General features: G+C 42.3%; 1 protein-coding gene across 1 annotated transcript in view; it reads right to left on the bottom strand.

The window, feature by feature from the left end:
- Positions 1 to 27,500, bottom strand: part of LOC143298154 (dynein axonemal heavy chain 1-like) — a 164,998-nt gene that overhangs the window by 134,856 nt on the left and 2,642 nt on the right. Inside the window, exons 5-14 of the mRNA XM_076610887.1 lie at positions 25,757 to 26,058; positions 23,866 to 24,027; positions 22,022 to 22,274; positions 18,232 to 18,389; positions 17,279 to 17,499; positions 13,461 to 13,628; positions 11,857 to 11,987; positions 9,987 to 10,137; positions 8,145 to 8,338; positions 2,222 to 2,447 (exon numbers count right to left, since the gene is read on the bottom strand). Of these exons, the coding sequence (XP_076467002.1) occupies positions 2,222 to 2,447; positions 8,145 to 8,338; positions 9,987 to 10,137; positions 11,857 to 11,987; positions 13,461 to 13,628; positions 17,279 to 17,499; positions 18,232 to 18,389; positions 22,022 to 22,274; positions 23,866 to 24,027; positions 25,757 to 26,058 (1,966 nt within the window). The remainder of the gene's footprint in view (positions 1 to 2,221; positions 2,448 to 8,144; positions 8,339 to 9,986; positions 10,138 to 11,856; positions 11,988 to 13,460; positions 13,629 to 17,278; positions 17,500 to 18,231; positions 18,390 to 22,021; positions 22,275 to 23,865; positions 24,028 to 25,756; positions 26,059 to 27,500) is intronic.

Genomic DNA, 27,500 nt, shown 5'->3' on the forward strand with positions numbered 1-27,500 from the left:
TGCGTTGAGCTGTGATTGCGGATTGTCTTCTGTTGTGTTTGCATTGTCTTGTGATTGCAGTTTGCGATGTGATGTGTTGCACTGTATTGTGACAGATGGTTATGTTGTACTGTGTTATCATTGATGGTTGAGATTTGTCGCGTTGCATTGTGTTATGATTGATGATTGAGATGTGCTGTTGCAGTGTGTTGTGCTTGATGGTTGCGATGTGTTGTGTTGCATTGTTTTGCAGTGTGTTGTGATTGATGGTTGCGAAGTAGTGTGTTGTACTGTGTTGTGACTGATGGTTGCGATGTGTTGTTTTTGTCTCGTGCTTGCGGGTTTGGATATGTTCTGCTGTGTTGTTTGCGGAATGCGATGTGTTGTGCAACATTGTGTTGCAATGTGTTGTGGCTGATGGTTGCGATGTGTTGTGCTGCATTGTGTTGTGATTGATGGTTGAGATGTGTTGTGTTGCATTGTGTGGTGATTGATGGTTGAGACGTGTTGTGTTGCATTGTGTGGTGATTGATGGTTGCAATGTGTTGTGTTGCATTGTGTTGTAATTGATGATTGAGATGTATTGTGTTGCACTGTGTCATGGTTGCTAAGTATTGTGTTGCATTGTGTAGTGATTGATAGTTGTGAAGTGTTGTGATTGATGGTTGCGACGTGTTGTGTTGTATTGTTTGCGGATCGCGATGTGTTGTTTTACACAGTGTTGTGATTGATGGTCGCGGCTGAGGTGTGTTGTGTTGCATTGTGTTGTGAATGATGGTTGCGACGTGTTGTGCTACGATAAACTCTGATTGATGGTTGCAAAATGTTGTGTTGCAATGTGTTGTAACTGATGGTTGCGATGTGTTGCATTGTGTTGTGTTTGCGGGTTTGGATCCGTTGTGTTCCACTATGCTATGACTGTGGGCTGCATTTTGTTATATTTCACTACTGTATTCTATTCTACTGTTCTGGTCTTTATTCACAGCAGGTTTCGTTGTGTATAGTTTTGAGTCGCTCTTTCCGTGGATAGTTCCTGTCGCCATAATCCGGCGTTACCTGATGTTTTTTTCTTCTGCGTTGTGTGCGCATGTAAATGTTAGTTTACACTTGTTTGTTCGACTCTTACAGTTGTTTTTTGACTCTTACAGTTGTTTGTTCGACTCTTACAGTTATTTGTTTGATTCTCTATTTCACTGCACACACACACACACACACACACACACACACACACACACACAAGGACATTAACAATTACAAGAACGACAAGAAGAAGACGAACAAGAACAACAAGACCGAAAACAACAACAACAGCAACGAGAGGACCGTAAATGATAACAACAACAACAACAACAACGACAACACCAAGATCGTGAACAGCAGCGACAACAACAAAAACAAGACGATCGACAAGAACAGCAACAACAACAAGAGAAAAAAAAAAAAGCAACAAAAATTATGACGACAATGTGGAAAGCGAGAACATAAGCAAAACTACCAACAAGGGCAGAGAAAAAAGAAACAATAATAAATTACCCCCTCAAAAAATAAAATAAAATAAAATATAAAATAAAGAAGTGACTCACACATCTGGCCGTGTCAGTGAGCTCTTTGGAAAACAGCCATCCGGAATTTCAACACAAAGACATGCATTGCGATAAAACCAAAGCGAAAATTTATTAGCAAACACAAAAATATAAAAACAAAAATTGTATCAGTTTCAGTGTCAGTTTTTTCAAAGAGGTGTCACTGCGTTCAGATAAATCCATATACGCTACACCACATTAGCTATGGAGATGCCTGACCAGCAGCATAACTCAACGCGTTTAGAAAGGTTTTGAGTGCCTGCATATATATATTCTGTGTACCTATCAGAGTGGATTTCTGCTACAGAATTTTGTCAGAGGACAACACTCTCGTTGTCATGGTTTGTTTGTTTTGTTGTTGTTGTTTTTTTCCAGTGGATTTCTTCTACAGAATTTTGCCAGAGGCTTCTTTTTCAGTGCGCCAAGTGCGTGCTGCACACGGACGGGACCTCGGTTTATCGTCTCATCCGTACGATCAGACGCTCAGTTCGATTTTCCAGTCAAACATTAATGTGGGAGAAAGGGCGAGAGTGGGATTCGAACCCAGACCGTCATGGACTCTTTTTATTGGCAGACAAGCGTGTTGACCATTCTGGAACCTTCCCCCCACAACAAAAATAACAAAACAACAACAACAACAACAACAAAAATGGACTCACAGTATCGGCTCTTTCAGTGAGCTCCTTGGCGTACATTTCCAGCAGCGCCTGACTGAGGGCCTTCTGCTTCTTGCTGATCTGTGTCTTGACGCCGTCCGTCAGCAGCAGGTAGGGGCCGATGATAATGTTGGGCGGGATGGCCGCCTGCGTGGCCGCCATGTCATCCAGATGCTTCTGTACGGCCTTCCGCACTTCTTCCGACCCGTGGGTGGTCTTTTTGAACTGCCTGAAGGGAAAGAAAATTACAAGAGAGAGAGAGAGAGAGAGAGAGAGAGAGAGAGAAAGGGGTGTTTGGACTTCATCTGTGTTGTATTGTATTGTATTGTATTGTATTGTATTGTGTTGCTCTTTTTTGCCACAACAATTTCTCTGTGCGAAATTCGGGCTGCTCTCCCCAGGGAGAGCGCGTCGCTAAACTGAGAGCGCCACCCCCTTTTTTTTCTACCTGCAATTCTTTTTTTACTTGTTTTCCTATCGTCAAGGAAAGGGGGGAAATGAGAGAAAACAGTGATAGGTCTATATCATGTTTTGTCCATTGTTTCAGCGCCACCTTTCGGCCCGTGGAGAGGCGGGAGGGGGGAGGGGTGGAGGGGGGAGAGGAGGGAAGGTGGCGGAGGGGGAGGGGGGGCGCTGTTGGAATTCCCCGTGGAAACAAGAGAATAAAAAATGAGTATAGGCCTTCAACTGTTTCGCTAAGGGAAAAAATATAGAAAATGTGATAGGCCTACTTCTGTGTCGTCAAGGGAAAAGAAAAGAGAGAAAACGTTGACCGGCCTGTATCTGTATCGCCAAGAAAACAAAAAAAGACGGAAAACGGTAACTGGCCTATATCTGTATCACCAATGAAGTGAAAAAGAGAGAGAAAGAGAGAGAGAGAGAGAGAGAGAGAGAGAGAGAGAGAGAGAGAGAGAGAAACGGTCGCCGGCCTATATCTGTACTGCAAAGGAAACCTAAAAAAAGAAAAAGGAAAAAGAAGAAGAAAAAACAGAGAGAAAGAAAACATGATAGGCCCATTGTGTCGTCATGTTTCTGCGCCGCCTTTCAGCCCGTGGGGGATCTGTTGGAACTTCCCGAGGAAACAAAAGAGCAGAAAAGGCCCTCATATGAACAGTCAGGAACACAAAATGTGATGGGCCTACACCTGTATCGTCAAGGAAGCAAAGAAAGAAGAGAGAGAGAGAGAGAGAGAGAGAGAGAGAGAGAGAGAGAGAGAGAGAGAGAGAGAGAGAGAGAGAGAGAGAGAAGACAGATAGTTTACTGAACTGGGCCATTTGCCCATGGCAAAAGGAACAGTGGGGTAGGAACGGAAATCAGACGAACAAAAACTGCGTACATTGCATGCCAAGGGTTTTGAATTTCATTATCCCTCCATGTAGCACGATCTTAACTGGAATGTCTTATTTGTGTAAATTGCGACTTTCATTGAGTATTTCGTGTTTGATAGCAATCACGCTAATCTGAACATAGATGGTTGGTTGTAAACTTTTTGAAGAATAAACTGTTCTCTAATCTGTTGGTATCTAGAACAAATGAGCATGAAGTGGGTTTCTGATTCATAGAAACCCTCACTGAAAGGACAATCCAAACATTTCTCCTCAGCCTCACGAAAATGGTTTAATTGACATTTTAATGGTGAAACACCAAGCCTTATTCTTGTTCAATATTTCCAAACTGCGCTATTTTGTACAAACAAGAGAAAGGGAGACATGGAGTAGTTTTGGGGTTGTTTTTTTTTTCAAGTAAAAATAAAATGCATAGCGTTCTTCTGTTTTTATGTCACTGTTCCAGGCTTGGACACAACAGTCAATTAACCGTTGTCTAAACAGCCAAAAATGCTTTTTTATTACCGACTCCTTACTGTTCTCACACAAAGCCAAAACCATAACGATACAAAATAAAACATGTATTAGAGACCCAGTTATTCTTATATTCACAGTGAAGATTATATAGCATTTTGTAAGATTTACGTGGAATGCGATCGTCAGACATTCTCGTTAGATTTGGCCAGTATTTGATGTGCCGAACATAGACATTTATAAACAGTGGTAATTTTCCAGTTTCTCCATAAACAAATGCGTTTGGTGCCCAGGTGCTCACGTTCAGTAATCTTTTAACTGCAGATAAATGTACTCGTTCGATGATAGAAGAGTCAGCTGTGAGGCCCCATTCCTCAGAACCATAAGTTAATATGGGCTGTATCTGGCAATCGAAAGGCTTAAAAAAACAGTTGGTGTGATTGTATACCTAGAGACCAGAGTGCTCGTAAATACCAACCGCACCCTTTTTAGCTCCAACTGCCATATCTTTAAGTGCAAAGGAAAAGGATAAGCCTGTTGAAAAAATTACACCTAAATATTTGTACTGGTTGACAATTTCGAGTTGTGTTCCATTATAAACCCATTTTTCTCTTGCAGAAAGATGACCACCCTTTCTAAAGACAATCACTTTGGATTTTTCTAAGTTAACTATCAATCCAAGCTTCCTGGCAGTGTCACTAAAGATGTTCAATTGCTGCTGCAGACCTACAACAGTACATGACACATACAACATCATCAGCAAAGAGCAAAATCATAATTTACATTTATTCAGGTGTTAACGTTATACCGTGTTTTCCATTTCGAATAATTTCATTTGTCAGCTCATTGATAAAAAGCGAAAAGAAAAATAGGACTACAAATTTCTCCTTGTTTCAGTCCTTTTGGGCACATAAATACATCAGTGAGTTCAACGTCTGCGCGAACTCTTGTATTAACGATATTGTTTATACTTTGAATTGTTTTGTACATTTTACCGTTGATACCATTTTTTCTGAGGATGGACCATAAATGGCACCTATCAACTAAATCAAATGCTTTTTTGAAATCGATAAAAGCGCCGTACAGCTTTCCCTGGCTGAAAAATTGTTTTTGAATTAATGACAAAAGAGTAAAAATACGATCTGTTGTGCTATAGTTGTGTATAAATCCAGCTTGGGCTTCATTTAACAACTTGTTTTCTTCTATCCAAATTGTTAAACGTTCATTCAGAATGTAACTATAAAGATTTTCCACAGACATTCACCAGTGACATACCTCAGTAGTTATCAGGTAAATTTGGGTCACCTTTTTATATATTGGCTGGATAATAGCTTCTGACCATGCATAAGGAAATGTACCTGAATCGAACAGTTTATTGAAGTAGCTAGTCAGAAACAGTGCGACTTCTGGCGGTGCGTATTTGAAAAACTTTCCGGAAAGCTCATCAGGTCCCACTGCTTTGTCCTTTTGTAGCGCGAAAATTGCGTATAGTTCTTCTTGGTGCGTGATTGCACACTCTAGTGCTACACACTGTCCCTCTATGCTAGGATCACTGAAACCATAGAAGTAAGATAATGTTCGATCAAAACTGTTCTCCAGACATTTTTGATTAGAATGAATTAGCAAAGTGGTTTAACCATTCTTCTGAAGATATATTGCACTGACTTAGAGGCCCGATAATACATTTCTTCGCTGTACCCCAGAATATCTGGAAATTTTGCAAGTTATCTTCCAACATTTTTATCGTCTGCTTTCTGTAATCAATTTTCTTTACTTTAAGTAAATATTTGTATTCATTTCTTAGATTCGTATAATTTATTTTTGAAAATTCCTTGCCTTTCTCCAAGGTCTCTGTATGCTTCATAGTCTCTTTATAAATTCTAAGAGCGTGTTTTACAGATTGACGCTTCTGTCGGCATTCCGAATCAAACCAAGGTTATCGCCTAACGCGCCAACAACAACAGGGGCTTGCTGACAAAAACTAACAATTTCATACAGTTTCGCCAATGTTGATTCGAAATCTGAATCAAGAAAATCAAAAGCTTCTTCAAATTTTAAATTAATGCTTTGTGTGTTGAACATGTTGTAATATTGGTGAGACTCTCGGATATCCCACTTGTACATTTTAAAAAGTGTTTTTTTGTTGTTGTTTTTTACTTATTTTCATGACAACCATTATCGTTTCTGAATTTCACTTTTAGTTCCACAGGCATATGCTTTCAATCGATTCTCTGTCTGACTACCAAGCTCACAGCGAGGTAAAAAATACCTCTTGATATTATGAAATAGTCTATTGTACTGGAGCCATTGTGAGCAATATACGTAAAACTCCCATCCATACTAGCAGCTATGATTCCATTTACAATTACTAAATCAAATCGTTCACAAACACACAGGAGATACTGACTAAAATCGTTCATAGTATTATCATCTGAGACACGTGGATACAGGTCACTACTGTCGTCATTTGCAGAGTCAGTGTCACCAACATCACTGGGCAATATATCTTTACTGGCATTCTTGGACCCTGTCCTTGCATTTAGGTCGCCCATGATTATCATGGGAATATTACCATAATCTTCTGCAATATCTAAGACACAGTGTTCCAGGAGAGACAGCCCATTGTAGATATCTGTCTCTGAGTAGTATGGGCTGTACTGAGGAGATAGGTATAAACCAATCAAAACACAGCCTGTGTCTAATCCTGTCAACTGCCTGTAAAGAATAAGTACGACACAGTTATCATATTCCTAATCAACCTGACGAATAAAAGAGGTAAAATGCTTCGGAGAGAGAGGAGAGAGAGAGAGAGAGAGAGAGAGAGAGAGAGAGAGAGAGAGAGAGAGAGAGAGAGAGAGAGAAGAAAACGGTGACTGGCCGATATCTGTATCGCTAAGGAAACAAAAAAGGAAGAAAATGGTGATAGGGCTACTTCTGTATCGTCAAGGAAAGAGAAAAACAAATGAGAGAAAACAGTGATAGGTCAAAATCTTTTTTCTCATCTGCTTCAGTGCGCATTTCGTCAGCCCGTGACGGATCTGTTAGAACTCCCGAGGAAACAGGAGAATTAAAAGGGTAATATGCCTCACCTGTATCGTCATTGAAAAAAAAAAACAAAGAGCGAGATACATCTGTATCGTCACGGAAAGGAATAAAAAAGAAAGAACGGTGACAAACTTATATCTGTGTTGCCTAGGAAACTAAACAAAAGGAGAGACAAATGTGACTGGCCTACATTTGTATCGTCAAGAAAAGGGAAAAAAGATAGAAAAGAGTGATGTGCCAACATCTGTGTCGTCATCTGCTTCTGCGCCGCCTTTTGGCCCATGGGGGTCTGTCGGAACTCCCTGTGGAAACAAAATGAGAGAGAAGCAGAGAGAGAGAGAGACAGAGAGAGACAGAGACAGAGAGAGACACAGAGAGAGAAAGATTTCCTTTGGTCTAGGTTCTTTCAGTGTAGATACATGCTTAACAACTGTTTCCTTACTCAGAATCGAAAGTTTTGAACGAACTTCTATATTCATGGTTCCATACCCACCTTTCTTAGCAAAGTGATGTGGGGAAAATCTAGGGTCGGGAAGGCTGTGAGCGAGTTTCTCACTGATGAAAAAATTGTGACTGCTGATCCTTTTAAAACTAAGCTCAAGATGACAATGGTTTTCATTAATGAATATCATATAATTATCATTTTTACATCACAGCTGAATTATTGTTGCTTGGCCACTGGTGCCTGACACAGGAGAATTAAAAGGGTGATATGCCTCACCTGTATCGTCATTGAAAAAAAACAACAAAGAGCGAGATACATCTGTATCGTCACGGAAAGGAATAAAAAAGAAAGAACGGTGACAAACTTATATCTGTGTTGCCTAGGAAAATTTCAGTTTGAGGTGAACTTTTCAAGGAGGTGGCTAAGCATACGGCCTGACTCATAAACGATCACATATGTTATGGAAAAATGGGAGCACATGCTTGAACTTCGCATAAACCCAATGCGCTGGTCAGTCAGGCCTTAAGAACCTACCCGATGTTTGTGTAAAACCCAGTGTATTGTAGTCCACGCATCAGTCTGCCAACCACTACCTCACCCACCCACACACTATCGCCCCTATCTAAGTTTCACGTACTCAATGTAGTCCTTGATGACGATGTTGTTGACGGGCAGGTATACCTCGAACCTCTTGGCGTAGGCGCGGATGGGGATGTAGGACGTGAGGATACTGCGGCGCAAGGCCTCCCTCATCATCACCACCTCCGGTTCCATCCGGCCCACAGACTCGAGCAGTGGGGTTCCTGACCAGAACACGTCCTGCATCACAAACTGCCGAGAGAAATAAATAGAAGGAGAGGAGTGTTAAACGTATGGTTAAAGAAGGGTTAAAGGCCCTGTAGCCTTTTTCTTTTTTCTTTTTTTTTATTTTATACAGAGATCGGTACAGTGAATTCATATTTACTGAATCTAAGGTTGGACACGGGAAGGCGGGGCGTCTTTCCGCCGTGCTGACCTTTTCCCAGCTAAAGTCAGGTACCCATTCATACGTGGGTTAAGTGAGGAAAATCGTAGTAAACTACCTTTGCCACGAACACAACATCAACATGCTGAAACGGGGCCTCGAACCCCTGTTCACTTGTGAACACTAGATCAGAAGTCCAACGTCTTACCGATTTTGCTAAGCGTGTGTGACGCGCTATTGAGATAAAAACTAAATCGTGAAGTCCATCGCGAAAGATCAACACGTCAGCGAATCCGGAGATGAATGGTGTCACTTCACCGAATCCTGAGGGAACAAAACGGTGACTGGAAAACGTGGGTTCTCCGATGCTCCAGAAAACCCCATTCCCACAACCCCCACCCCCTCTCGGTCCAGTCGCTGTGGCCAGAGAGGACGTAGGGCGACAACCTGTGACCAAGACAAGCTGCTGAGATTGCCGGAATGGTTGATGTGGTTCATGATTGCTTCAGGGAATCAACTCTGGATTTTATCGGGGTCTTTGACTTTCCTCACGTCTACCCACAAAGCAGTGGGGATCATTTCACCATGACTGGGGAGACTAGTAAAAGCTAAATAATGATGATGATGATGATGGTATACTATAGTATTCATTTAGCGATGCATCTTGTGCAGAGACAAATCAAAGCGCTTACGCACCAATCTTCACACGCAAGCACAAAGCTCTCATTTGGAGGGATGAAGACTCCCGAAAAGGGTCAACAGTCAAAATCCGGAAATAAAGCAGACAGGTGAACATTACATGAGCGAGGCACATTTTGGATATTTTTGGGACATGTGGGTAGTTTGTTTTTTTGTTTTTTTGTTTTTTTTTTTTGTTTTTGTTTTTTTGTTTGTTTGTTTGATTGTTTGTTGTTGTTTTTTTGTTAATGCATTGCCAGTCAAGTTCTTCTTTTTCAGAAACCACCTAAAAAGAAAGAACAAATGGAACTTTCTGCCCATTTTAGCAGTATGTTTGAACCTAAAGCATCAAGACAAAGGTTTAGCTAGTAGTTCGTGCCTAGCACTCAGTTTATATCACAGACTGACGTAAGTTTATAGTTGGGCCAACATCAAAGTGAGAACTGTGTTATCAATGTTTTTTTCTCCATTGTAATGGGAAATCATTCACGACATAATCTTGTGAAGGACTATGACTCCCAAACTAGGAGGCAATATTGCATTGGCTCTTAGTGTTCCAGCTTCGGGGGCTAGTTGGCCTTTCGGAACCATCCCAACACCGACTGTCCTAAAACTCTCTTGACCGAGACAGTGGGGATGTAACTTGGGCAAGACACTCTCCACTATAATCAAACTCTAGCCCAGACAGTCCGGAGCAGCAGTTGTCTCCTCTGCTCTTCTGGTGGTAATAGTCGGACACGACTGACTATCATACGTGTGAACTCAAAACACCAAGACAAAGTTACTACAGGTACGATTGAATTCAAAGCATCAATGTAAGGATCTGGCTGGTGGCACCTTTTCCAACTGAGGGACGGTCTGGGTGGCATTGATAGCATTGTCAAAGAGGTTGATGACGGAGGTCTCGAATTCTTCCAGTTTGGTGCTGAAGTCCACGTGATCTAGTTCCAGAGTAAGGTCCAACATGAACAGCGGATGCTTCTTGGGTCTGGACAAGACAGAAGCATCATCAGATGTGCTGAAAGGTCGTCATCGTTATGATTCTTTTTTTCTTATTGTTTTTGTTGGTTTTTGTTATTTCTTATTCCCGTTACAATCGTTATAAATATTATCATCATCGTCATAGTTCAAGTAATTATTATTATTATTTGATATTACTCAAAAATATATTAACATCTTAATATATATTAATATCTTTAAAATATATTAATATTTACTCAAAAAAGCAAAATCAATCAGCCAGGACGAATCACATCCAGCTTTTGGGATTTTCGAGATGCTTCCCTCTGGTCGACGGTACAGAAGTGTAAGGACGAAAACCAATCGCTTCGCCAATAGCTTTTTCCCCAAAACAGTCAATGCCCTGTCTCTCGAACAAATCCAGTGTGATAAATAGAATTGTCCAACTAACAACCATCTACCTGAATATCTAGTCATCAGCCCCATCCACATATAATATGCAGCTTCTGTTCAAACGTGTGTGTGCGTGCGTGCGTGCGTGCGTGCATGCGTGCGTGCGTGCGTGTATGTGTGTGCAGTGCGTGCACGCGTGAGTATGCACAAGTTTTTATATTGATATGCACTTGTATGCACTTGTATGTACTTCTACTGTATCTGTGTTTGTGTAAGATTTTCGATTTATCTTCGTATCTTGTTATGTACTATCCCCCCCCCCCCCCCCCCACCCCCCAATATTCCTTGTAACCACGGTACACTTGGCAATAAAGACATATTCTATTCTTTCTATTATTATTATTTTTGTTGTTGTTGTTGTTAATGTTGTTTCTGTTGTTGTTGTATCCGTTGTCGTTACTGTTAATATATACTTCTCTCACAGTAAAATAATGTGGACATTTTTGTCTCTTTTTTTCTTACCTTCCTCCACCTCTCTCCCCCTTCTTCGTCATGATATTTGTGATGTCACCACCACCACCATCATACTGTCATCATTATCATCATCATCGTCATCATCAACATCATTTATCTTTTGATACACCAGAATTAGTGACATCTTATTTCTACATTCCGATGATGTTGAACGGTGGTGGGGCTGATGCACGATGCTGCTATGATGGTCCATTTAGGTTTTGGAACCACTTGACAAAGCTACATAAAATGTACCTTGGCGTCAACCAGGCTAAGACTGAGAGACACCAGCATTGCTGGTCAGCAAATTTGGGCAACACTCCTAAAAAAAGACGCATTCGTGAAGTGCACGACCCTCGACTGTGTGGTTCCCGGTCTTCCTATTCCAGTGAGCCCAACACCACACCCAACCATTCATATCTGTGGTGTCATCCTCCTTCTCCTCCTCATACTGTGACTATTTCCTCCTCCTGCTCCTCCTCATCATCACTGCAACACCACCACCACCACCACCACAACCAACAACAGCAACAACAACAACTATTATGATGATGATGATGATTATTCTTATTATCATATGTGTGACTTTACGTATGTCTTGATTTAGTTTGTGTACGTGTACGTCCATTAGCGAAAGAAAAATCCATCTTTTTACATTACATCAGAATGAATGTATAATAATGTAGTACAAAATCATTAATGAAATGACCTCTTGTATCATTGTCAAAATCGTAAACCTAAAGGTGGAGAAAAATTGTCGTCATCATCATCATCATTTGTTGTTGTAATTGTGGAGAGAGAGAGAGAGAGAGAGAGAGAGATGAGACCCCAAACCAAATACTTGAAAGGACTGGTGAGCAGGCTGTCCTCCCAGACGAAGTCCTCAGCAATGTTGGTCACGCTGAAACAGGCGTCCACCACCATCTGACAGTAGCTGATCAGGGAGTCTTTCACCAGGAACCGTAGGGAGTCCTAATAAAATCACACACACACACACACACACACACACACACACACACACACACACACACACACACACACACACACACACATTTGCGAGCCGTTCGAGTGCATTCCTCGCACAATAGTTTTATTGTAAATATAACGCTAAATGATGATGATGGGTCTCTTCAACATCTGATTTATTTCTGCTCAAAACCAACAAAACTTCTAGTTGTCTTCAGAATGATAACTAAAATCACGTGTAATAAAGTCGAGTAAATGTAACAAAAAAGAAAGAAAGAAAAAAGAGCACAGCAATGCTACTACAAGGGTTAAACAACTTCTACACAATATTATTTAGTGCATTCCATAACAAGTGTAGAGGATCAAACAAAACAATGAACTACTTGTGTTCAAGCTGATACAAAGCGCCAAACGATTATAAGCATGCAGTATGAGTTTCATATCGAACGCTCCTGCCAGCCAACATGGCAATTTGTTTAGTGTCGTGATGAGTGGGAGGATAATTATGTGTTCGAGCCCCATCAGACTTTGTTGGTGTTTTTGTGTTTTTGTTTTTTTTTTTTAACTTTTTTTCTTCGTCCCGTGGCGAGCTCATATCCAGACATTAAAAAAATTACAATGGGCTCAAATAGGAAGACCTGAACCACGCAATCGAGGGTCTCCCTCACTTCACGCATGCGTTTTTGAGAGTATTACTCAAAATCTGTATCCCTCGGGCCTGGCTGACGCTGCGAATATATTCTGAAAGGAAATGTTGAGTATACCCACATAACGTAGTTCCAAATCTAAATGAACTGCCTTATCCGCATCGTCATCTGCATCACTCATCATCATCTATTAATGTACGAAAATAACTATCTCAAATTATGTTGTTGTTGTAGTTTTATATAAACAGGTGGTGTCATAGATGGAGTATCAAAAACAAACGAATAAAATAGTATTGTTTTAGAATAGAAGTGAATAAATGATCATGAAATCGATGTTCTTTGATCCAATACTGTTTGCTAGATGGGACAACGTTCCCAGCCTCATTTTTCTGTTGTTTTAGATCCAGCCCGACGGGCGAATCAACCAACTAGCTGGTTAAAAGTATTAAACGTGCTGGACTTTCAATAAAGGGGTTCTGGATTCGAATCCCTGTCGCGGCGCCTGGTGAATTAAGGGTGGAGATTTCACCGATCTCCCAGGTCAACAGATGCGCAGACCTGCTTGTGTCTGAACCCCCTTCGTGTGTATACATATACAGAAGATCAAATACGCACGTTAAAGATCCCGCAATCCATGTCAGCGTTCGGTGGCCTGTGGAAAAACGAACATTCCCAGCATGTACACCCCGAAAACGGAGTATGGCTGCCTACATGGCGGGGTAAAAACGGTCATACATATTAAAAACACAATCGGACATAACAGTGAACGTGGGCGTTGCAGTCCATGAATACAAAAGAAGAAGAAGAAGAACTCAAATCCCTCTTACGTTACCTGCATCATAAATCGGATGGTTTCCATGATGAGGGACATTTGGGACATCCTGTAAGTATGGTACACCTTCTCCTTCAGATTATACCAGCCCCGCCCCACGTTCACCAGACAGACGCGGATGGAACTGCGCAACGACTGGATCCAGCTATCCTTCAGGTACAGGGCCACCTGCGGCAAGGCGGAAGCTGCTGGAGACTTGGTCTTCTAGTGAATTGACTGGGCTAGCCTTTCACTCAATACATGGTGACTGAGAAGTGCATGCGCATTCGCAAATTCAAAACAAAAGGGTAGGTCGGAGGGGGATAGTTTTAGATGGATCGGTACATTACTAGTAAAAGAAAAACGGTTGGGACGTTATCTTATAAGTTAAGGAAAATCACGACCAGTTTCCTGCTATACTGCCGCCGAAGTTATGGAAAAAATGAGGAGACTCATGAATTTTAAACTGAACATCACCGAATTTTACACATAGTTATATTGCCTTCTGCCTGTTTATGAAAAAAAAACACCACCTAATGGACATAGGGTCATAAAAACAATAAACTGTGAATTTGCATAGCATTGCAGCAACTGCACGTTACACTTTTGGAATATTTTGTATAACAAGCATTTAGTAACTGGCACCCTCTCTTCCTAAAGCTAAGGCAAGTTCATAACACAAATCAGCAGCGTGGTAACGATTCGCACACACTCGAACGAACGCGGCAATTGTGTCTTGACACATGAAGAGACTTCAAGTAGGTACTACCTTTTCTGAGCTTCGTAAAGCTGATCGATCGTGTTTTGAGACGCGGATCATTTTCACTTTCACTTTCACTTTCTCAAGGAGGCGTCACTGCGTTCGGACAAATCCATACACGCTACACCACATCTGTTGAGCAGATGGCTGACCAGCAGCATAACCCAACGCGCTTAGTCAGGCCTTGAGTGCATGCTTACATATTTGTGTACCTATGAAAGTGGATTTCATTTTACGTAATTTCGCCAGAGGACAACACTCTCGTTGCCATGGGTTCTTTTTCAGTGCGCCAAGTGCGTGCTGCACACGGGACCTCGGTTTATCGTCTCATCCGAAAGACTAGACGCTCAGTTTGATTTTCCAGTCAAACTTAGGAGAAAGGGCGAGAGCGGGATTCGAACCCACACCCTCACGGACTCTCTGTATTGGCAGCTGAGCGTCTTAACCATTCTGCCACCTTCCTTCCGGATCATTTACAGAACGGTTCTGTAAATACTTGACTGTAACCGAAGTTCCCGGGCCTAGAGGCGTCTTGATTTCTTGCCCCCTTTAAGAATGGATAACCAACCTATTTTAATGGGGCGACAGACCAGTTGTTTTTGTTTTGCTTTTTTTGTGTTGGTCTGATAAAACCTTGACCACTCAGCCTCAGCAGAACGTGTGCACCGCATACGGACGCTTGATTCCTACGGCAGTGTCCCTTCGAACGGGTGAACCGTATCCACCAGTCAATGAACTTTCAGAGGACAGTTAAAGGCATTCATATATATTGTTGATGTTGGTTGGTGGTGGCATGTGTTATGTCTTTTAGTGTGAATGCTGTGTTATGTTGCTGTTGGTGTTGTATTGTTTCTTGCTGTTGTTTTTTCTTCTTCATATATGTATAAAAAATAAATGAAAATGTTAAAAAGAAATGTCAAGCTGTCTACAGTGGTAATATCGACGGACACCAATTAGTGGGACACACGGATCAGCACCTTGAGATTTTACTTCAACAACAACGATTCGGGAATTTACAGAACTAATGCTTAACGATGCTTCTTAAAAAAGAGCATTCATTCAAATCTTTGACATTTCTCAACAGCGTTATTAACTGTCATACATTCACTCGTATCATGTCTACTATGTATTCATCTTTATATTACTGGTACACGACTAGTGTTCGTTGATATGCATGACATATTTCATCTTGCTGAGTCCATGAAGATCTCGTGTTCTTTACAGGAAAAATGCCACTGACCAGAAAATCTAATACTACTACTACCGCTACTACTACTATTAATAATAATAACACTCATTTGGTATCAACGGCACTGTTCTAAACTGGTTCAAATCTTATCTCACTGATCGATTCCAGTCTGTCATTGTTGATAATTTCCAGTCTGAACCCGTTAAAATTGAACATGGAGTCGCACAGGGATCTGTTTTAGGCCCAGTGCTCTTCACACTGTACACTGCTCCTCTCGCTGAAATTATCAACCGCCATAATGTCAGACATCATTCTTATGCTGATGACACTCAACTCCAGAAGAGTGATACCCCCGAAAAACTGTCGTCGCTCTTGCAATAAACATCCAACTTCTTCCTGGATATTCAAAATTGGATGACTAAATAAGTTACAGTTGAACGCGGACAAAACTGAAGCAATGAAGTAGGAACTAAACAAAAACTCTCTTCTATCACAACTGACACAATTAAACTTGTCCTTGACAACACACTGTCCATGCAAAAATTTATCAGTCAGACATGTCAATCCTGCTACTGTCAACTGCAGCGCATCAGTTCCATCCGGAAATATCTGTCCATTGACGCAACATCTAGACTTGCCGTTTCTCTCATTCTCTCTCGCCTTGACTACTGTAACTCTGTCTGGTTTGCCTGCTTCATCCATTCAGTCCCTTCAGCGCATACAAAACTCTGCTGCCCGACTCGTCCTCAGAAAGAAAAGATCTGAGCACATCACTCCTCTTTTGCAACATCTCCACTGGCTCCCTGTCTCACACCGAATAAAGTACAAGATAAGCACTCTATGCTACAAAAGTATTCACAAATCAGCCTCTTCCTATCTTTGTGGCTGCCTCCACCTCTACACTCCATCTCGCTCACTACGATCAGGTTCGGATCCACTCTATTTACGCATACCCAGATTCAAACTCTCGACTGTTGGCCGCCATTCTTTCTCTGTCTCTGGACCTTGCTATTGGACCCCCGAAAACGGAGTATGGCTGCCTACATGGCGGGGTAAAAACGGTCATACACGTAAAAGCCCACTCGTGTGCATACGAGTGAACGCAGAAGAAGAAGAAGAAGAAGACCTTGCTATTGGAATGAACTTCTTCTTTCGCTTCGTCAAGTCTCCACACTCAGCTCAGAGTTATGCGTGCGTGAGAATGACTGGTGCGAAAGCGCTTTGATTTGTCTATGCCCAAGATTCAGCGCTATATAAATACCATTATTATTATTATTATTATTAATACTAGCTCTACTACAATTGCATTATTTTGTGTCACAACAGATTTCTCTGAGTGATGCCACAGTGCATCGCTACCCTTTTACCTGTCTGCTAGTGTATTTGTTTTATCATCAAAGTGGACTTTTTCTACATAATAAATGTGCCAGGAACAAGCCTTGTGTTGTACACGTGTTCCATTACGTGCGCTAAGTGCCTGCTTCACACGGGACCACATTTTATCGTCTCATCCGAATGACTAGCATCCTGACCACCACTCAAGGTATAGAGGAGGGGGAGAAAATTGTGGTGAGTGTTGGATTCGATATCGTACACTCAGATTTTTTTGCATCCTATGTGGACACGTTACCACTTGGGCCACCACTCCACAACTTCTACTACCACTAATATGTATGTATAGTAGTCAGTCATGTTTGACAATGATTATAAGGACAGCAGAGGAGGTAACTGCTGTCCCGACTATCTGGTCCAGAATTTGATTATAGTGAAGAGTGTCTTGACCAAGTTACATCCCCACTCTCTCAGCCAAGAGGGTTTTAGGATAGTCGGCATCGAGGAACTACCACTAATGCAATAACTATAACTACTGTTACCATTATCAAGACTCACATGCGCGGTGACCTGTGACTGGTTCTGCTCGAAGTCGTCCAGCCGCATGGGTTTGGGCGTGGGCACGTAGAAGAGGCACATGTTGAAGCTGACTTTGTTGCACTCGGCGCGCACCTGTCCCATGGCCTCCACGCTCTCCGGGTGCGGGGCCAGCGTGTAACGGAATCTCATCCTCTCCAGCAGCTGTGGGTAATTGTACTCCGGTACGTCCGGCCAGCGAGCTGATTGGGGGGAAGGAGTGGGGAGGTGGGGGGGAGGGGGGGAGAAAAATCATTGTAGGTACACATGGTGTGGTTCATGAATGGTAAGGGTAGTATAGTATCACCCACCTGAACTCTCCACTGAATGAGAAGATTTCAGACACTTACGCGGTTCCTCCCTGAAATCCTCCACCCCCATCCCCCCACACCTACACTCAGCTATCTCGGTGTCGACCAGGCTCGAGAGATCAAAATACCTGCGGTGTTTGTTCAAGGACATTGAGAAATTACCCCAGAACTCATGACACTAAGGAGACCATAGCGTCGACTGTGTGGTCCCAGTCTCCCTGCGATAATAATGATGATAATGATTATAATAATACTGATAAAAAACACATTAATATTAACATCAATATAAATAATAATGATAATAATAAAACAACTTTCCATGTAAAATATCCCCATTTGCACAATATAATGCAAAATACTCAAGTCTGATCGAAGCCAGTTACAACCCGAACACTGATATCAAACGGTAAGTACGTCTGTATCAAAACAGTCAACAGCAGCAGTGACAGCAGCATAAACAGTAGCGGCAGCAATAAGCTGTTGAAGTGGCAGAAGAAGCAATGATATGAGGCGGCGACACTGTTATATACGTAGCTTCATATTTCTGAACCAACATAACGCATGCACTTTTCATCCTCCGTGTAGAAAGTTCAGTGCGCCTTTATTTAAACATCGTTGTCCTACCTGACTCGGGTGCACGTGGTTCCACTTCAGACGGCAGAGTGACGTAGGTAAACAGATCCGGGTATTGTTTGACGACTTTCTTGAACTCCATATTGTTAACACTGCGCTTGTATGCAATGTTCACTTCATACTTCAGCTCCTCCATTACTGGTTCGAGACTGGACAAATATATTGGGAGTTTAGCTCATGTGTGTGAACAGTGATTCCGTGCAATAGGACCGTGTCTGTGTGAGTGTCCGTGGTAAATTTTAATGTTGACATTTTCTCGGCTACTGCATGCGGCTACGGCACCTAGCTTAGTAGTTTGGTAGGCATAAATAAGACCTTTGAAGTACGTATGATGATATGGTAAACAGGGTGAAAGTGCAAGGTTACTATCTGGCAAAATAGAAGAAGCTTGACAGAGACCACATCTTACGTCTAATTTTGATTAAACTTGGTATTGTGACTGATCATAGAAACTGCATAATCCCTAAAGAAATTCAAAATTAGAGGATTAAGTTCAAGGTCACAACATGGCATAAAAAAATATCATGTAGATAGGAATTGTTTCTATGCGCAAGACAGACAATGTCTTGTAAACAATCTTCATCAAGTTTGGTACAGTTGTTGATTAAAACAGAATCTGTGTTAAGAGACAAGGTCAGCGATCAAGCTCACACCATGTCGTATTGGAAAACTGTAGATGCATGACAGAAATTGGTGTTTCAGATGTTTCATCCACTTTTCATTACATATAGTGTGGTGATTTTTGTTTTCGCCAGAGCACACAGGCGTACATGGACAACCTTGCAAGCCAGGCAGAAGACGCAGGCAAGAGTGGGGGAGCAACGGAAAGTGTACAAAATAACCAAGACAGTCTGTGCGGCAGCAAAAAGCGAGGAACCACTGACGCACCAATCACAGGCGAGCGAGGACGGCTGCTTACATGAGAAGGAGAAGATGGGCGGGAATTCTTCAGCGAAATTCCGAACAGACCACCACAAACAACAAATTAGTCTGACATACGAGAAGCGGTGACCGACATGAGAGAGAGAGAGAGAGAGAGAGAAGACAAGACAAAATTCTTTTTTCGAGGGTAATAGATAAGCACTGGCGCACTTTTTTTCATCCAGTCCCCGCCCTGAAACAGGGACTACACTACACAATAACACATAAGATATGTCATTGCATGGACTACACAATGCTACTTAAAGCCATAGCATGCGAACACAATACTACATAAAGATATAAGCATGGTAATAATAACACACACACACACACACATAGGCACAAGCATGGTATTAATAAACTACACACTCTATCTCTCAGTTCTCTATTTCATTTCTAAACAATAAATGGTACAGACTGTCTTGCTCGGTTCAGGCTGATGGTATTGGGGCTGAATGCCAATAAAAGATGGTACTCCGTTGACACATCCATTCGACCCCCATGCCCTGTGTGGGGGGCGTAGACAAAGGATGAAATTCATTTTCTTTTTGTGTGTAACGCCTACAGTGATATCCGTTAAAAAAATGTGAAATCTTTAAAGAGTGTTCTAGTTGGAAGGGACGTTATCCACTTTCTTTTGTCAGATAATGTAAAGATAATTCGGTCACTTGCAAAATTTATCGCCCTTGCTTGGCACTTTCGTAGCAAGAAATTGCTCTAACTTGTAACTACATACACAACAACAACAAAATTACAGTCTCGAAAGTTAAGAAATAATCACACTAAAGTTTTAACTGTCATAGCGTTTGGGTTGGATGGTCAACTCAAAGAAGCCAATACTTGTATCTTTTTGTAATATGCACGGAGAAAGTGCAAATTGACTGAATATGCATAGGTTTACTTTTCTTTTTTTTATACTTTTCATTTCAGTTGAGCACGCCAGTGAGTTTGTCAAGCGTGGGTAAAACCGTTTTCGATATATGTTTTTGATTGTCTTTCAACAGACATTGTGATTTTTTTACTTAGTTATTGCTGCGACTTTGATTCATGTATATATGCTGTTTTTGTTTTGCTTGTTTGTATGTTGCTAAACGATTATTCTGAGGTGTCCTATGCCAATAGGGCTGTAATGTCAATGGCATTAAAACATGTTTCAGTTTCAGTTTCTCCCTCTCTCTTCTCTCTCTATCTCTTACGTACACGCACACTTACATGCACATTAGCATACATTGTGTATGTTATAAAATACTATACTAATGTGAATATGAAACAGTAAGTCTAATAAAAAAAAAAATTAAAAAAACATACACAAAGCAATAACAGGGGTTGGGGGGGGGGATGCTCATTGCCAAAGGAAGCATACTTCAACATATAAAATAGTACATGTACAAAAAATGTCACGAGTTAGAGAGAGGGGGACAGACAGACAGACAGATAGACAGAGGAAGAGGGAGACTCACAGAGAGACAGAGAGAGAGAGAGAGAGAGCGGAAATAAAACAACATCAGAGATAACCTCATATTACATGAAATATATGATAGAGAACAGCAGGTCAAATAAAGAAACAAAGTAACATGCATTGTAATCATCTAATCAATATATGTACACACACACACACACACACACGCATATATATATGTATATATATATATATATATGTATGTATATATATATATATATATATATATATATATATATATATATATATACTTCCAAAAGGGAAGTCGTTTTAGGGGTACCAACTTGAGCCCCCCATTTATGAAGAATTAGTAATTGCTTCATTGTGTTCGCACCGGCGGAGTCCCATAGTGTTGATGCATAATCTATTGTAGACTTGATATGTGCTCGAAAAAAACAATTTCCGTGAGTGGAGGTCAAGGATGTACTTATTTTGGACAGTTGATGGTTCTTCTGGGCTGTCTTTTTGCAAAAGGAAGTCATGTGAGGTATACAAGTGAGACTGTTGTCTAATATGACTCCCAGAACCGTATGATGACTAACCTGTTCAATAGGTTCATTTTAAAGTTGGATGGAAGGAAATTTATCGATAGTGTTTTGCCTCTTATGTCTGGTGGTGATCAACATGCATTTTGTTTTGTGTGGATGAAGAGACATGTGGTTAAATTCAGTCCATTGAACGAGTTTATCAGTACTTTGTTGTAAGTCTTTAGCAAGAGCGTTAATATCAGTATGGGATGTGTGGATTGTTGTATCATCCGCAAAAAGTTCGCACGCGGATTTCATATGGAGAGGCATGTCATTTTCGTATACTGAGAATAATAAAGGGCCTAAAAAAAGAGGGAGAGAGACAGACAGACAGACAGATAGACAGGTATAGAGACTTACAGAAAAACAGATTGAGAGACAAGATAAGACAAGACGAGACAAGACAATGGTTTATTTGTTAGGCCTCCGGCCCATAACAAAGGAGTGAGCCACGTATACAAATATTAGAAAATTAATCAATTAGTAAGCACAATATATCAATGCGCATGTGACTTACAAGATCACACACACACACACACACACACACACACACACACACACACACACACAATCTCTCTTTCCCTACTCTCCCTTCCCTTACACACATGTATGCGCGCATATAGACACCCATATACATGCTGGCCGCTTAACACACACAGGTCCAGCAACACACACAAGCGCTTGGATAAGTGAAACGCAAAAATTGAAGCTACAGACTGACATAGACAGACACAGTGAGACAGAGAGAAACCACACACACACACACACACACACACACACACACACACACACACACACACCGCCGCCACCACCACCACCATCCGTCCTCTCCCGCCCCACACACCCACACAAACAAACAGACACCACCACCCACCGACTCTTATCCCTCAGCCCCGGCGTGGTCATGGCAAAGTGTTCCATCTTTTGGAAAGAGTCTTCGGCCACGTCCTCAATATCGTCCATGGGCATGCAGTCCACGTACAGGTTGTAGCGAAGACCTGCCTCACACGCCTGCCGACTTTCGTAGGCCTCCGCAACCCGCTTGGCGAACCGCCATGGGTCCTCCGACAGGAAACGCACACGGATTCTGGGAATCCAGGTCTCTTGTGGCAGTAGGACTCGCTCGTCTAGGTATTGATAGGGAAGAGAGAAATCAGAACTCGGAAATGTTTTAATATACATCGGCTATGAGCCACAATACGAAGAAGGGCTTGGGTCGGGAAGGGGACAAAACAAAGGTTCATTCATGTACATCCTGTGTGCTGGGGAAAGAGAGAGAGAGAGAGAGAGAGAGAGAGAGCACTGTCAAAGTAAAAATCGTCTGAACAATCCGCGTGCGGACAGCCCGCATCAACACTGACACATTTTATAAAGAAATCATTTTCACGTGCACGGCAAGCGCTTACCGTCCCTGCACTGTCATCGTTTGTTACACTGCTGTGTACCGGTGTGAGAGACAGAGAGAGAGAGAAGATGAAGAAAGGATTTGCAAGATTGGTCCTCACATGGGCTTTGAGCAACACTAATTCCTTTGAGTCCAACGGCACAAAAGATGTTACAAGCTACAGGTGATATTGCATGTCTTTCTCTACTTTATATGACGTCATTTTCTAACCTTTCCAAACTACTTTTACTGACATTGTCAAGGTAGTGAGAAATAAACTCTGCGGGATCCGTACATACAATATTTGTTAATTGAAGATTATAAAAACTAAATACAGTTACAAATGATCATTTTTTTGAAAAAAAAATGTTAGTTTTAGCGATGCTTGCAGACTTCACGAACTATTCTTTCCGGTGGGAATAAAACAACTCCAAACCGTTTTTTTGTTTGTTTGTTTATTTGTATTTTGTTGTTGTTGTTTTTTTTCCAATACAGGGTAGAGGAACTGTTGGCATCATTTGTCAGGAAATAGATGTGATCAATCTGACTGAAGTAACTTAGGTATTTATTTTCATTATTTGTATGTGTGTTCATATTTTACAGAGACAAAGCAGTTGCTGAAACTTCATTATGATAAGCATCCATTTTTTTCTGTACCATCAAATTTTGGAACCGCATAAAGTATTATCACTTTAACCTTCCAGTCGTATGCAGATTAGTATTCTATGTCCCTTTTAATAATTGATTTTGATATCTTCCCAGAATGTGTGTGCGTGTGATACAGCTGTCAATTATTGTGCATTTCTGTTTGTTAAATTGTTGCTACCACGTTGTGTATTGAACATAAAATGTATCATATTCAAGTAGCAAGGAATGCTAATTGCTAATGTGAATGAATACATACGTATTAGATGCGTCACTTCGCTTATTCTTTCCCGTCCTCAAAATGATGACTTGTATGGGAATGCGAAATATTAGATAGATATATATATATGTGTGTGTGTGTGTGTGTGTGTGTGTGTGTGTGTGTGTGTGTGTGTGTGTGCTTGGCAGTGCAATAGCCGTTTCAGTGTTTGTCTACTTTATTATAAGGTGTCATTCATTGAAAAGATTTTCTGAATGAGCTGCAAAACTCATTCACGGCTTTGCTGCTAATCAAGAAAAACCTGAAGCTGACAATTCAAAAGCAGGAGTGGTTCATTTTAGTAAAACAGGGAACACAAATGAATTATGCATGTGATTTCGCGTTTCGTTAATACGTGATTGTTCAAACTCTGACGTTAGTAGCAGAAATGGTCTCTGAAATTTGACACGATAAAATGTGGGTGTCTCACCGTCAACATAGTGTCCTCCGTTGATGACTGGTTTGCCATCAGGGTCCAGCACCTTGTCATCAGGGGTACAGCGGTGTACGAGGTACAGCTTGGAGAGGCTGTCATAGTCAAGGACACCTACCTTGCACCACTCGTACTTGACGGAGGGATCTGTCTGCGCCTCTGAAAGGATATTGTCCAAAGTTTATGTTCCAAAGGGCAAAGACCTGGTTCAAACCACTAACAGGCCCGGTACAACAGCCTCAAAACAATCCCCTGCTGGGTTTTACCCAGAAACCATTCTGGGGTAGTCTCAAATGTCAGTTGTGGATGACAAAGATCGACCCTCCCTTCCCCCAAGCTGGAAATGTCCCCTCTCTACGTGTTTGTTTAATCAAGCTACTGGAAAATGGATGAGGTTTCTTCTGGGATAGCCTTTACTGACCCCCATCCCTTCTCCCCCGCCTCCTTTCAATCAATTACAACTTAACGGAAGTAAACCAGTGTACAGTTCTACTTTGATACTGTAACCGGGCTACTACTACTACTACTTCTTCTTCTTCTTCTTCTTCTTTTAACCATTAGAAAGCGTGTCACAGCGAGATACCCATGTACGTTCGTGCGATGCTGTACCTCCCTTGCATTAGGGTGCCTGGACAACATACAACAATCACTGAACAAAACATGGATCCTGGGATGGTCATGGCACACCAAGTACGAGTCTGATCACTGACCCAAGAAGAAGTCTGTAATACACGTTACACAGGTCAAAAACTGATGCTGTTATTTTAATCCTGGGATTTTTTTTTCCAACTTTCACACCCTCTGTTCTTTTCTATTTTTTTATTTATTCGATTTATTAGTAATATGGATTTTGTTGGAAAGATTCTGAAAAGCCGGAACATTCAAAGTTCGAACAACCCGAGTCCTGCCTGTTCCTCCAAGACAAACTGCCGAGGATCATGATTTTGTGGATCTTTGTTGCGGTACGTCATCAGTGGATCGCCGAACGGTGAATTCAAAGTGCTGATGGGCAGAGACACCAATATCCGTCCCACAGCCTCTAGGGTTGTTATTGTCTATGGTAATATAGTCATGGTCATGTGGGTCATTGGGTCAAATTGACATGGGTGGTTCATTGTGCTTATCGCCCAACCGGGTCAGTAGGTCATAATTATGCAGGTTTTACGTCTGATAATACTGAACAAAACTAAGTGGGACTAGTTAGTTGCGCACCCAAATTAACCGGCTCAGTGACGTTATCGGCTGTTTGACGTCAACGTGGTACGTATATTTGGTGTATCTAATTATCGTGTGGGTTTCGGTGTTCAGATAAGTCAAGTAATAAAACTGTCACACACACACACACACACACAGCACACCAACCCCATCCACTCTTCACATTCACATCAACCCACCTCCCCACTTACACACACACACACATATAACACCCCTACCCCATCCACTCTTCACATTCACATCAACCCACCTCCCCACTTACACACACACACACACACACACACACACACACACACACACACACATATAACACCCCTAACCCATCCACTCTTCACACGCCCATCATCCCAATTCCTAACACACACACACACACACACACACACACACACACACACACACACACACACAGAGTTAACTCCTCCATACGCACCTCCACCTCCCAAACAAAAAGCACATACACACACACACGCACACACACACATATACAAACACACACACACACACACAAACACAGTTAACCCCTCTACACACACCTCCAGCCCCCACCCCGAAACAAAAAGCACACACACACACACACACATGGGCGCACGCACGCGCGTATACACACACACACACACACACACACACACACACACACACAATTAAAGAATTTAAAAAAAAAAAAACCACTCACTGGAAAGGTCCTCGTCCTTTTCTGGAATCAGAGCCACAGCGGGTACGGGCTTACGCACGCCTTCTGCCTTCTCGTCCACGCCCAGGTCCAACCACTCCTGCGGTGTTCGGATTTCGTACTCCTCGTTGTCGAAGATTTCCAAGGGCAGGTAAGCCAAGAAGGGGGCTGGGTTGGCCGGGTCTTCGCCTAGCCGCACAGTCTGTGGGCTGAGGGGGTTCTTGGGCATCAGCTGCTGGGCTTCCAGGTTGTATTTGTCCTTCAGCTCCTTCGCAATGTCGAGGCGGTTGAACTCGCGTCGTTTTCTAACAGCGCCGGCCGGCGTGTGTGTGTGCGTGTGTGTGTGTGTGGAAACAGCAGAGTGCACACAAACCATGGAGGATTTGGAATTATAATGCTGAAGTGTCTATATATCTGTAGCTGTGTGTCTGTGTATCTGCACTCAAGGAAGCTTATGTTGGCCTCTCTCCTTGCGAGAGAGAGAATGAGAGAGAGAGAGAGAGAGAGAGAGAGAGAGTGTGTGTGTGTGTGTGTGTGTGTGCGCGCGCGCGGCCCGAACCAAGTGGGTGTTGACGATAATTATTAGCTGGGGTGTCTGTGTGTCTGTGTAACCACACTCAAGGAAGCTTATGTTGTTCTCCCTCTCTCTCTCCTTGAGAGAACGAGAGAGAGAGAGAGAGAGAGAGAGTGTGTGTGTGTGTGTGTGTGTGTGTGTGTGTGTGTGTGTGCGTGCGTGGGCGCGCGCGTGCGCGGCCCGAACCAAGTGGGTGTTGACGATAATTATGCTGGGGTGTCTGTGTATCTGTGTGTCTGTGTAACCACACTCAAGGAAGCTTATGTTGCTCTCCCTCTCTCTCTCCCTAAGAGAACGAGAGAGAGAGAGAGGGAGAGCGTGTGTGTGTGTGTTTGTGTGTGCACGGCCCGCACCAAGTACGTGTTGACGTTAATTGTGCCTAGGTGTCTGTGTGTCTCTGTAACTACACACAATGAAGCTTATATTGCTCTCCCTCTCTCTTCTTGAGTGTGTGTGTGTGTGTGTGTGTGTGTGTGACAAAATAAGAATGTATTTAGCAGGTAAGAGGGACACACACACACACACACACACACACACACACACACACACACACACACACGGATATAAGCCTCTTTTGCACACAAGCCAGTGCGCGCGCAGGCACCGACATACTTGTAATCATCAGCCCCATCCACATCCAGTCATCAGCCCCATCCACATGCAATATGCAGCTTCTGTTCAAACGTGTGTGCGTGCATGTGTGAGTGTGCACAAGTTTTTGTACTGATACGCACATGCATGTATCCTGATTTCTACTGTGTCTGTATTTGTGTATGATTTTCGATTTATGTTTGTACCTTTTTATGTACTGCCCCCCACCCCCCTCCCCCAACACCCCACCCCCCCCCCTGCATAATCTATTCTATTCTAATTATGTTCATCGCGAAAAATGGGGAGCGCGCGCGCGCGAGTGTGTGTGTGCGTGTGTGTGTGTGTGTGTCCCTGTGAGGGAGAAAAAACAGAGTGGGTGGAAAGACAGGAAGAAAAGAGAGACATGGGTAGGGGAGCAAAAACATGGAAACAGTACTCATGATTCTCATGTCTGGCTGAAGACATCAACACCCCCCACTCCCCACCCCCTTCTACCACCACTACCCCCTGTCCCATACCTCCCAGCTCCCTCCCCTCGCCCATCCCCACCCCCAGCCCCCCCACACACACACCACACCATCA

This window comes from Babylonia areolata, chromosome 23, assembly GCF_041734735.1.
Source record: "Babylonia areolata isolate BAREFJ2019XMU chromosome 23, ASM4173473v1, whole genome shotgun sequence".
In the NCBI taxonomy this organism is placed as follows: domain Eukaryota; kingdom Metazoa; phylum Mollusca; class Gastropoda; order Neogastropoda; family Buccinidae; genus Babylonia; species Babylonia areolata.